Source organism: Heterodontus francisci, chromosome 24 (assembly GCF_036365525.1).
Source record: "Heterodontus francisci isolate sHetFra1 chromosome 24, sHetFra1.hap1, whole genome shotgun sequence".
NCBI lineage: Eukaryota > Metazoa > Chordata > Chondrichthyes > Heterodontiformes > Heterodontidae > Heterodontus > Heterodontus francisci.
Window position 1 is genome coordinate 36,540,251 of NC_090394.1, and position 12,329 is coordinate 36,552,579.

Sequence of the window (12,329 nt, forward strand, 5' to 3'; positions counted from 1 at the left end):
GGTGCTACCTCTGATCCACGACTGACATGGGAGTGCCTGGCTACTGTTCAGCCCTTTCCCAAAATGATGTGGTTGCCATTGGAACTTATGCATGCTGGAGGGGTCATGGGTAAGATGACAAGAGCGAACTCACGAACTGTGGAGAGTGTACTGCAACCGCACCACTTCTTTGGGAAGCATTTTCTTAACTAGGTTGGTGTCTAATGTTGCCACAAACCAAGCTTACCTGGTGACTAGAAACAAGACATTTAAGATAGTTTAAGGTGACCTGGCTGTGCCAAATCATTCTTATAAAAACAAAATAGGTGGCTGGAAAGGCTTCATTACAGAAAAGGAAACACAAGCCAGTTGCCTGTAACAGTGAATGTATTGTGGAAAGGAAGCCAGGCCATTCGATTCATCTGCACACATTAATAATCTGCTCAGCGTCCTGTTAATTAAAAAGGTAATAACCCATTCATGTGCAATCTTTCAACTGTGCTGCTCTCCTTAAATAAGAGTCGTTCAACATTTCCATACTCTGCACCTTTTATTTGCAACTATTCAATTCTCCAATAAAATATCAGTGGTTTATGAACAATGTGAGGTTCTCACAGAGCAAACACATCCGCTCCATCCATGTAGGAGGTGGTATTAACGACAGATAAACAGGAAATGTGCTAAAAGTTTAGATTATTTTACTCCCCTCATGGCTCAATTTATGCCTTAAGTCACCAGGTTTGACTCCAGTCTGCTCAGTTAGCCAATTTTAGCCAAAGCAGGAACTAAACAGTTGGCCTCAGTGCCTTTGGTTAGGGAAGGGATAAGCAGCAGATGTTTCCATTTGATCACTGTTGAGTAATCTCACATTGGAACTGCGCATGCCTAGTTGCTGAGTGAGGACAGAAGTCGGGTTTGGCTGCCCCATCACAGTTGAATAAGATGCTGATACACATTTGTTAAGAAGAGTGTTGGGGGAGAAAATAGAATTTTAAAGAAAATCTTTCAATAGCAATCACATATTGTTTCTTTCACAAAGTTAATAAAGCCACCCAACTTTATTGTCACTGGGAATTATTAACCTGGATTTCTAAATCAACCACAATTCAGAAAAGGCCGACAATACTCTCTCCGCCCATGGTTACTGTACGTTCCAGTAGTATCTTACTGGATTGATATGAAATATGACAAGGTATTTATCTTTGCCTTGTTATGTGAGAGAGATTGCACCAAGTGCATCTTGATGGATGTCTTGTGGATGAGGAGTTATACCAGCAACAGGGTGCCCTGATTTGTGCAGGGAGTTTTGGCAAGTACAGCAGGATCGCTTTGCAGCACAGTAGTTAAACACTTGCATTCTATGACAACTGGTGAGAAGAGTTTCATCATTTCTTAATCATGTCCTTCACTCTCAAGTCCCTCCATCTGAAAAGCCAGCATCTGTCTAGCTCCCTGAGTGAAAGAGAGACCCCCTCAAGGCAGCACTGTATCAGCAGCTGTGGAGGTCATGCTCTGCTCACTCCCCTTTCCAGCTGCCAGATGATGAATGAAGGAGAACACATTACTTAAAATTACAACTAAAGCAAAAACAAATGCTTAGAAAACATATTAAGCAAACCCCACACCACAAATCTAAAACTAAATGCTGAATCAGTGTCTAATAGACACTGTTCTAAAGAAAGCTTCCTTGCAGCACAACAAAGAACTGAAAATGGTTGTCTTCAATCACAAAAACACAAGCTGCTTTCTAGTTCCGCTATGCACATGTCTGGCGACTGAAGAGGTCAAGGGTCACGGCACTGAGGAATGCTGGGATACTATTCTGATGGTGCAGGTGAAGGTTGATCAGCTCAGTGAGGGAACTGGAGAAATCTGTCTCCAGGAGCTGCATCTTTGCTCCCAGGCTGTTGGCGGCCTGCAGGGAACAGAGAAAGAAACACAGTTCAGTTATCGGCACAGTGAAGACATTTATTTTAAAACATTTTACCTTCTCTAGTTCCTTTACTTATTTTTCTCTCTTATTTTAGGACCCTCTCAGATGCCACACACTAATCCCAAAAGTATGTTCAGAAGTGCAATAAGGGACTGCACAGAAAACTGTATGTTTCTCTGTTAATAGTAGGCTCCAGATAGAGAATTATACGTTATATGATGGCCAGTACTGGGGCACGGCTTATATTACAAATGAGTTGTGGTCAGAATTGAAGATGGCTCATATCACACAGTTCCTTGTCAGGTGTTTAAAATCATAATAATCAGATGCAGGTATTAACTTTGAATTGGAACTGTATTTATGCACTGGAAGGGGTGGTGGTTCTGCTTATGTCTCTTTGATATTATCTCCATGAAATGCCAAGTCATCCTTACACCAATAATCTCTTGGTAGAAAGCAGACATGAGATCTGCTCCAAGACAACCACTCGCCATGCTCTGTGGGCCTCGAAGATATGCAGGTTGACTCCATTTCCCTGGGGAGGAGTGAGGTTGATGCATGTTCTTTTCCATCTACAACCATCAAGGAAACAACTCAGATGGGGGCATGAGGTGGGCAATTGTGGTATATTGCATGGAGCTCCAAAGGGCTCTGTGCCATCCTGCTCTTCACATTCTTGTGTTACTGCAAAAGTGGATGCAAGCTCACAGGTTTCACCATGTCCCGTATTTACTCTTTGATGGTTGCTCGAAGATACAGTAAAGGAGACACAGGAATGGCTTATGAGCCTTGCCTGTTGCATTTCTCTTTAATCCTGTGGATTGCTACTAGCCCTCTGTCCCTTGAAGCTCAGGTGGCTATAATCAGGGGAGCAGACCTATTGTTCTCAGTGCCACTAGGTCAATAGTGAAGGGGTGTGCCAGTTATGGCAAGTCCAAACATTTAACAGAAATGTCCTCCCTGTCCCAACCTAGTTGCTCTTTCATTGGAATGCCCTTCTTTGGTTTGACTGTTTCAGTCAAATCCAAAACCAGCCATGGGGCAAAGGGTAAGAGGAGAGATTTTTTGTTTTGCTGGCAATGAAAATTCATTGGAAACCTTAAGTACCAATGCCTCCACATCATAAGACAATGAAAACTAATGGAAGGCTTGTACATCTATTGTAACCAACAGAGACTTTTGATGATTGATTTACAGTTTGGAAATTTCTGGATAGAAGAAAAAAAAATCCAAAACTGGAAGAGTGACAACTGTACTCAGGCAACAGGTCCTGATCTGGATGAGTAAATAATTTTAAGAACTCTGCTTATGAGCTGCTGTGCTGAACATGTGGTTTCCACCTGCCCAACATTACATTCCCAACTTTTAGCATATCAGCACTTTTCCGAGCTGTGCAAGACGCTGCCAAATGACTTTAATATTTTTTCAAAAAAAACCTAAAATTCACTAAGCTGTTACCACTCTTGGAGAATTCTTAAGCTGCTGTCACTTTCTGAAACTATTTGATGATAGAAGTTTCTGAAAGCAAAGGTAAATCATGGTGTGATTATCAAGTGTTCAGGGATTTAAAAAGAATAAAATTTTCCTTCTCCGCACTTTAACGTGCTTTTCCCTGACCTTTTAAGAACTCTCCCCTGCCTGCGTATCATTCCCTTACTGAAAAGGTGTTACCTGACCTGGTAATCTATATCTGTTTGCTGGAAGGTGCAGTAAAACAGTCCTGGAAATGGTGTATGAGCCTGCCTGTTGATTTCTTCTTTAATCCCTGTGAATTGCTACTGGCTGCCTGGCCATTGAGGCTCTGGTGGGTATAATCGGGTAGCAGACCTATTGTTCTCAGTGCCACCAGGCTTACTATGCAGGCAGTGGTGCCAGTTACTGTCAAGCTCAAATCCAGATTGGAACAAGACAGAGGTGGGATGGGAGCGTAGATCATAGTAAGAAGGAAGGAAGGAAAGAATTTGCATTTATATAGCACCCTTTATGCTGTCAAGATGTCTCAAAGTGTCACAGCCTGTGAATTATTTATAAAATGTAATCACATATAGGCAAATTCAGCAGCTAATTTCCACAAATATCAACATGATCAGAGACTCTGTTTTTCAATGGTGTTGGTTAAAGACCCCAAAAAAAATCTGCTCTTTGAATGATGCCATTTGAATCTTCAACATTTGAACAGATAGATGGAGCCTTGCTTTAACTCATGCAGTCTCATCCAATCGATGGCACCGCTGACAGTGCAGTGCTCCCTTAGTACTGCAACGAAGAGTTAACCTGGATTACATGCTCTCAAATTCTGCCCTTCTGAATCAGGGATGGGAATGCTGTCAATTAGTGTGAACTTTGCTTTGCAGTTGATGCAAATTCATTGATAATCTTAATAACTAATGCCTGCAGATCCTGAAGAAGAAAAGTGGGAAATAGACCTTTATTTCATGAACAGACTTCTTCATCTACTTCTGATTTACATTTTACAAATTTCCAGTTAGCCCACTCAACAAAAGGACATTCGTGTTCAAAGCCCTTTTTTATGTCTCCTAGTTTGTCTGTGCAGAGTCAAAGTTCACAAACATGGTGATAGTCACTTCTGGAGAGAATAAAAACTATCTTCAAACCACAGTCTCTGTCACTTTACAGAAAAGAATTCAAATCCTACTTGAGCAGCATGTAGCTGAACAAAGAAAAGATAAAGGGATAGAGCTTTCTTTAGAATGTTTTTTTTGTTGAAACATTATACAAAAGGAGCAGTTATCAGCTCTTGACACTATTCACCTGCTTGTCTCAGCTTGCTTTAAGGACTTGAAAGCTAAGCCAGACACTGGAGAATTACCCTGGTTTCTCTCTGCCGTATCAATCTAGAAACAGAGCAACACTGGAACGATGATGAGGCATATTAAGCCCTCGCATCCAGAAATCTCCTTGGTGGTTTAGTATGATGAGCTGGCACTAACAAGTAACACTCAGAAGTGATCCAAAGTTTACTGGCTGAAAAGAACTGTAATAACTAAAACCAATTTTGACTTGTGGGGGAGACCAAAACTAGGGGCGATAAATCGAAGACAGTCACTAATAAATCCAATAGGGAATTCAGGAGAAACTTCTTCACCCAGAGAGTGGTTAGAATGTGGAACTCACAATCACAAGGAATAGTTGAGGCGAATATCAGATGCATTTAAGAGGAAGCTAGATAAACATATGAAGGAGAAAGCAATAGAAGGTTATCCTGATAAGGTTAGATAGATTTAAGGTGATTGGCATAAGAACCATAGGTGATATGAGGAAAACTTTTTTTTAACGCAGTGAGTGGCTACAATTTGGAATGCACTGCCTGAAAGGGTGATGGAGGCAGATTCAATCATAGCTCTCAAAAGGCAACCGGATGAGCACCTGAAGGGGAAAAAAGTTGCAGGGCTATGGGGGAAGGGTGGTAGAGTGGGACTACCTAAATTGCTCTTGCAGAGAGCTGGCACAGACTTGACGGGTTGAATGGCCTCCTTCTGTGCTGTAACCATTCTATGAAGAAAGGTGGGAAATTTGTGTGGTGCATAAACACCTGCATAGACCAGTTGGACTGAATAATCAGTTTCTGTGCTGTAAATACAGTATACTATGGAAGATGTGACAGGTAAAATGATATAAGCTTTGCGACAGCTTAAAACTGAGTATTAGGAATTAGACAGGCGCAAGTGAAAAACATCCTACAGCGCAGTTGATTTTTATCTATAGTTGTCACTTCTGTGTTTAAAATTTCTCCAACATGTCTTTCCACAGACCTGCCCCATTGTCAGGCATTTTGGGATTGAATTAGTGGGGGTTTATATAACTGTCTTTGGTGTAAGATGACTGATGGGGCCCAATCAAGCAGGTAACAGACTACACTCCCAGAATACACTAGTGCCACTCCAGATACCACTGCCAGAATGCATCACTGCTATCCCAGACTATAACTCCCAGAATACAGCTTATGGTTGCCTCACCTCTGACACTACTGACCACCCAGTTCTGATGAAAGGTCACTGAACTAAAATGTTAACACTCTTTCTCTCTTCACAGCTGCTGCCTGACATGCTGAGCATTTCCAGTATTTTCAGTTCACTTCCCACCTCAACCCCAGGAGTGCCTCTGCTCCCCACCTCAGGCCCAGAACTTCACTGTCTCCAGTTGCCAGATAACTGGAAAATGATCTTGCTCTATTTTGGGCTTGCTGTCCCACATTGCCTACTCTTTGGTGCCAAATTACATTCCCACCTTGATTAGCCTGCGCTCCAGACCATGACCTGGGCTGCCTGCAAACAACGCAAGAGAGATCCGGTGGTATTGCTAGGCGATAGTTAGGCTGTCAAAAAATATTCATTATAAGCTCACTCATTCCCACAGCTACCTCAACTACACATAAACCCTGCTTCCTGTAAAGACTCGATTCCATTCTCCCAGTTTCTCCATTTCATCTGTTCTGATGATGCAACCTTCCATACGCGCTTCTGATATGTCTTCCTTTTCCCACAACTGAGGATTCAATCCCCAATGTGGTTGACAGGGCCCTCGACCGTGTCCAACCTAGTTCCTGCACGTCTGCTCTCACCCTTACCTCTCCCTCCCAGAACCAGCTTCCACCCCACCAGTCTCTGTATTCAATGGATCATCTTCCGCCATTTCCGCCTCCTCAAGCGTGATGCCACCATCAAACACATCTTCCCCTCCCTTTTCAGCATTCTGAAGGGACTGTTCTCTCCACTCCTCAATCACCCCAACACCTTGCCCCCTTCCCACAGCACCTTTCCTTGCAAGCGCAGGAGATGTAATACCTGTCCTTTTACCTCCTCTCTCCTCACCATTCAGGGTACCAAACACTCCTTCCAGGCAAAAGAGCGATTCACCTGTACTTCCTTCAATTTAGTATACTGTATTCATTGCTCACAATGTGGTTTGCTCTACACTGGGGAGGCCAAACGCAGATTGGGTGACTGCTTTGCAGGACACCTCCGTTCAGTCTGCAAGCTTGGCCCTGAGCTTCCAGTGGCCTGTCATTTTAATTCTCTACCTTGCCATAAGGCTGAAATCTCTGTCCTCGGCTTACTGCACTGTTCCAATGAAGCTCAACGCAAGCTCGAGGAATAGCACCTCATCTTTCAATTAGGCACTTTACAGCCTTCTAGACTCAACAATTAGTTCAACAATTTCAGATTGTAATCTCTGCCCTCCCATTGTATTTCATTTTCTTTGCATGTTTTGGTCTTCATCTTATTTTTTCTTGTTTTGGTTTCAGACGGCAGTTGATCATTATTCTGCCATTCACACTTCCTCTAGAACACATACTTTGTCTCTTTACTTGTCTCATTACTACTCCCTTTGGCTCTGCCCTTTCAATTCTTTTCTCATTTAATGTCTCCCATTTTCCACCCTATCACAGAGCTTCCCTTTTGTTCGTTTTCCACACTCCCCCATTTGACCTACTTCAAATCAATGACATTTCTAACTTTTCCCAGTTCTGATGAAAGGTCATCGACCTGAAACATTAGCTCTGTTTCTGTCTCCAGATGCTGCCAGACCTGCAGCATCTGCAGTATTTTGCTTTTATTCTAGTAGTATTGCGTATGTGCACACGTGTGGTATTCAGAGAAAACAAGGATAAGCCTTGACATCACTCAAACCATGAATTCTTTTCGTATCTTTATCTTTAAATTCAGTTTTGATTTCTGTAATTAAATATCAGGATACCCAATGTATTGTTGCCTTTGGTACTCTTGTGTGTGAATAAATAACAGTAAAAAGCATATTGAAATCATGCCGGTTTTGCAGGGAGGCTGTAAAGGTTCCTAATTGATTAGTGCAACCCTGTTGTTGCAGCAGTTTTTATCCCCCTAGTGTTTGTTAACTGATTACAGTAATTACAACTTTATTACAGTGTTTTTAATTATTCATCGCTCTGGTATTACAACTTTTTCTGATTAATTAGGTGCCAATAACGGCCATTTAAAAATCCAATTCTATTTTGTAGCAGAGGGTGACTGCCTCTTGGTGAAAGAGAGAAAAAGCACCTTTCTGTGCATAGCTGCATTCATCAGACTTCAAGTATTCGGATACCAGAGCGACAACTAAAGGTTCACCTCTACGATTCACATACTTCTGCTGGTATAGCGACAGTGTAATGCTTTACTTTGAGGTAATTTACATTACTGACCACCTCCAGGCGCGTATCCATTGTCTCTCGAGATAAGGAGGCCCAAAAGAAATTTACATTACAGTGGTGTGGCTCACTGCAGATGTGAGATTCACCCTCTGTTAGCTGTACTCCTGCTCATATAGCCTCAAAGATTTGAGTCTCATGTTAGATCACGACCCTTTGCTCCAGGGGAGTGTATTTGCATTTTGGCTCTCTGTGTTACGCAGTGGTGCCCAGAATGTCTACAGATGGGAACCATACAACCTCGTAAAGTAGCAGTGTCTTTGCATGAAAAGAAAGAACTTGCATTTCTATAGCACCTTTCACAACATCAGAACGTGCCAAAGTGCGTTGCAGCCAATGGAGTACTTTTCCTGTGCAGTAGCTGTTGTAATGTAGGAAATGCAACAGCCAAGTTGCATGCAGAGGGGTCCCACAAAGAGCAGTGTGATAAATATCCAGCACATCTGTCTTAGGTGTTAGCTGAGAGATAAATATTGGCCAAGACACCACGTAAACACCCCTGCTCTTCTTCAAAATACTGCCATAGGATCTTTTACGTTCACCTGAGAGAGCAGACAGGGCCTTGGTTTAACATCTCATCCGAAAGACTACATCTATGACAGTGCAGCACTCCCTCAGTACTGCACTGGAAGCATGCACCTAGATTTTGTGCTCATATCTCTGGAATGAGGCTTGAACCCAAAACTTTCTGACTCAGGGGTATTGAGCTCACCAACAGGTTTCCTTAAGTGGATAATCAATAGAAATGACCAACTCAGCTCCATTGGCAACTTGTTCCAGTGTGGAACTAGGCCTATAGGCACATATTGTTTGCTGTTGAAGCTCCGGGATAGTGATACTGAAGCACAGGCTTGTGGTTATTCACCACTCAGTTTCTTTCCTACCCTTGTGATTCTTCAGTACAGACCATAAGAACAGTGGAAAGTAGTGCCAATTTCCAAGCCTCCAACCTCAAAGAAAAGTTGGTTCAGCTCCACCTGCTTTTACTCTGGAGTGATGTCACTAACGGGAATACTGAGAGCCTGCCATGGACATCATATGTGTGGTATAAAAATATACAAACACACCAGCCAGGTCTCAGGTTCCACATGCCTAGTGCGCACTGACCACACTGATCTTAGCCAGGGCAGAGAATTGGCTATCTGGTACCACCTGCAGGAAAGTTTATGTTTGGACACCAGATGAGAATGCGATTAAGGCAGAATGTGCTACCTAGCTGAATAGTCCAATAATACTTGACCACATTGCTGTAGGTCTGGAGTTATGTGTCAGCCAGACTAGGTAAGGATGGCAGATTTCCTTCCCTAAAGGGGATTAGTGAACCAGATGGGTTTTTACAACAATCGACAATGGTTTCATGGTCACCATTAGACTAGCTTTTTAATTCCCAGATTAACAGAATTCAAATGTCATTATCTGCCATGTCCCCAGAGCAGTAGCCTGGATCTCTGGGTTACTACGCCACCGCCTGAATTGCTTCCTTTGGTTCTGTATGATTTTATGATGAGAAGGGGTAAATGCAATTAAAACTGATTAGCTCCTGATATTAATTCCACACTGTGCTGCCTATTTACTTACTAACTCTGCCACTGATCTGCAAGATTTATACAATAACTGCACCAGTGCCTGGATAGCTCCCTACAGTTTCAGTCATCCTCTGTAAACTGCAATCTTACTGCAATGTAGGAGTTATTGAAATTTTTTAAAAATGCTGCTATTGATTTTGGCTTCACTTGGTCATTTCTGGTTAACATCTTCCTAAACAGTAATGAAGCAGCAGCGGGAGTGATGTCACAAGAGCCCACGCTGGCAAGACAGAAGAGAGTGGAACTTGCTGATTGAACTTTGGGTAGGGGAGACTGCCAAGCAGCTTGTGGAAACAACCAGAAAAGGGAGGGCAAAGAAAACAAAACAAGGAGCAACAAACTGACTAGGGAAGGTTAAAAAATGGATTAGACGACAAATTTAATTCCACAAATGGTGGGGGGAATTTAACTTTGGATGATGGCATAAAATGGGCGATATCAAATCATACATCCCGCCTGAAGTCAATGGAAGGGGAGGAGTACGATGGGCAGCTAATGTGATATCACCCGGTTTAGAACATGAAGAATTATCTTTGGAGCTGCTTGACCCTGTAGAAGCATCCTGGGAAGAATTGGGAGATGAAGTGAGAAAATGGGGACGAAAACAAAGAGAAAGAAAATAGCAATACTCTTCAGACGACTTCCTAACTAACAGAAACTGCAGACACAGATGACAGGTCCAGTGAAGCGCACCAGTAAATCAGTGCCTTCTCACACAATATAGCAAAAATCTAATCCCAGACATCTGAGTGTATACTAGTCCACTGTTTGCAATATGCAATGTCCCATGGACAGCCACGATTCAAGGCAGCAGCTCACCACCATCTTCTCAAGAGGCAACTGGGGATGGACAATAAATGCTAACCTTGCCAGCGATGCCCGTATCCCGAGAATGTATTAATAAAACATTTCCTTGACTGGAGGAGACCCATTTAACTCACTCTCAGATATTCATTATACTAGGAATGCAAGACAAATATTTGTCTCAATTTTCAGAAAGTTGACTCAAATAAAATGACACATGTACAAAATGTTGGATCAGTTCCTTTGAATAACATGGCTCACATGATTGCAATAAAGTGCAAATTAAATAACAGTAGAGACTCTGCCTACAGATTATTGATGGTGTTGAACAATAATCTTGCTGGTTGGTGTTTTCAGTCACCAGTATAGACTGATTAAAACATTGGTTACAAAGTTAGACTCATGGCACACATTCAGAATTAAACTCTAAAATGCAATGGGATTTAGGATATGGTTTAAGCTTGCTCATGGGGACACTCTGATAAAATGAAAGATGCATCATTGATCCCACATACCTCTATTATTTTGGAAATGTGCATTTTTTCCAACAACTGTGAACATGGCTAATATTTCAAATACAGAATGTTACACATTAAGAGTTAGGATATTTTACACAATTCTTAATCCATATTTTGCACTTCCCAGAGTTGGTGCTGGAGTAATTGGAAATGTTTTAACACTTTTTTGTACCCAGCTTCAGAATAACCTACTTTCAGGTCAAAAGAAAGAACTTGCATTATATACCACCTTTCACAACCTCAGGATGTCCCAAAGCACTTTACAGCCAATGAACTACTTATGAAATACAGTCACTGTTATAACATAGGGAACACTGCAGCCAATTTCAGTACAGTAAAATCCCACAAACAGCAATGTGATAATGACCAGATAATCTATTTTAGTCACACTGGTTGAGGAATAAACATCGGCCAGGACACAGGATGCACTTCCTGTTCTTTTTCAAAATAGTATCAAGAAATTTTTTTATATCCACCTGAGAGGGCAGATGGGGCCTCGGTTTAATGTCTCATCTGAAAAATGCAACCTCCGAACAGTGTAGTGCTCCATCAGCTAGACTGTGTGCTCAAGTCTCTGGTTTCATTCCTAAACAGCTGAGAGAGCTGCTTCAAGTCTTTAATACAAACCAACGTTTACGACAGATGATTAACAATCCTGATGCCAGTACTGCAGATGTGCAGAAAAATAATATGTACTTGTTTGCAGTGAAATTTCACAGTTCACTATTCATTATAACAAGATAATGCAAAATACAAGATAAACCACATTAGATACAAACAGGATTTGCCTGTCTGACAGCAGTCAGTGCACTCCAGAAGCAGTTCACTGTGTGAAGCAAATTGAAACATTTTAACTGCCAGCTGTGGCATTATATAAATGCAAGTATTATTATTATTTCTACTGGACCGAGCAGTTGGAGGAAGCATACAGTTAAAAAGTTAAGCAATTGACTACAAAAGATAAATACTGCAGGCTGGAAATCAAATAAAAATAGAAAATGCTGGAAATACTCAGCAGGTCAGGCAGTATCTGTGGAGAGAGACATAGAGTTCATGTTTCAGTTGGAACAATGTTGGGGTTTTGACGAAAGGTCATTCGACCTGAAATGTTAACTCTGGGCTGAGTTTTACGCCCCGCCCCCCCCCCCAAAGAGTGGGATGGCGGTTAGGGGGGGTGGGGGGCGTAAAATGGAGAGGGAGGCTCCGGGAGCCCTTCCCAACTGGCTCCCACCACTTAACGGCCACTTAAGAGCCTTTGCCCGCCTCCACGGGGATTTTACCCGTGGGTAGTTAGGTGGCAGAGGCCCAAGAGAAGCTGCCTG

General features: G+C 42.2%; 1 protein-coding gene across 6 annotated transcripts in view; it reads right to left on the minus strand.

Annotated features, from left to right (window-relative positions):
* Positions 1-516: 516 nt before the first annotated feature.
* mad1l1 (mitotic arrest deficient 1 like 1) overlaps positions 517-12,329 on the minus strand; it is a 999,406-nt gene continuing 987,593 nt past the window's right edge. For all 6 annotated transcript variants that reach the window (XM_068055940.1, XM_068055938.1, XM_068055941.1 and 3 more), the window contains one exon: positions 517-1,894. In XM_068055940.1, coding sequence (XP_067912041.1) covers positions 1,736-1,894 — 159 coding nt within the window. In that variant the 3' untranslated portion in view covers positions 517-1,735. The remainder of the gene's footprint in view (positions 1,895-12,329) is intronic.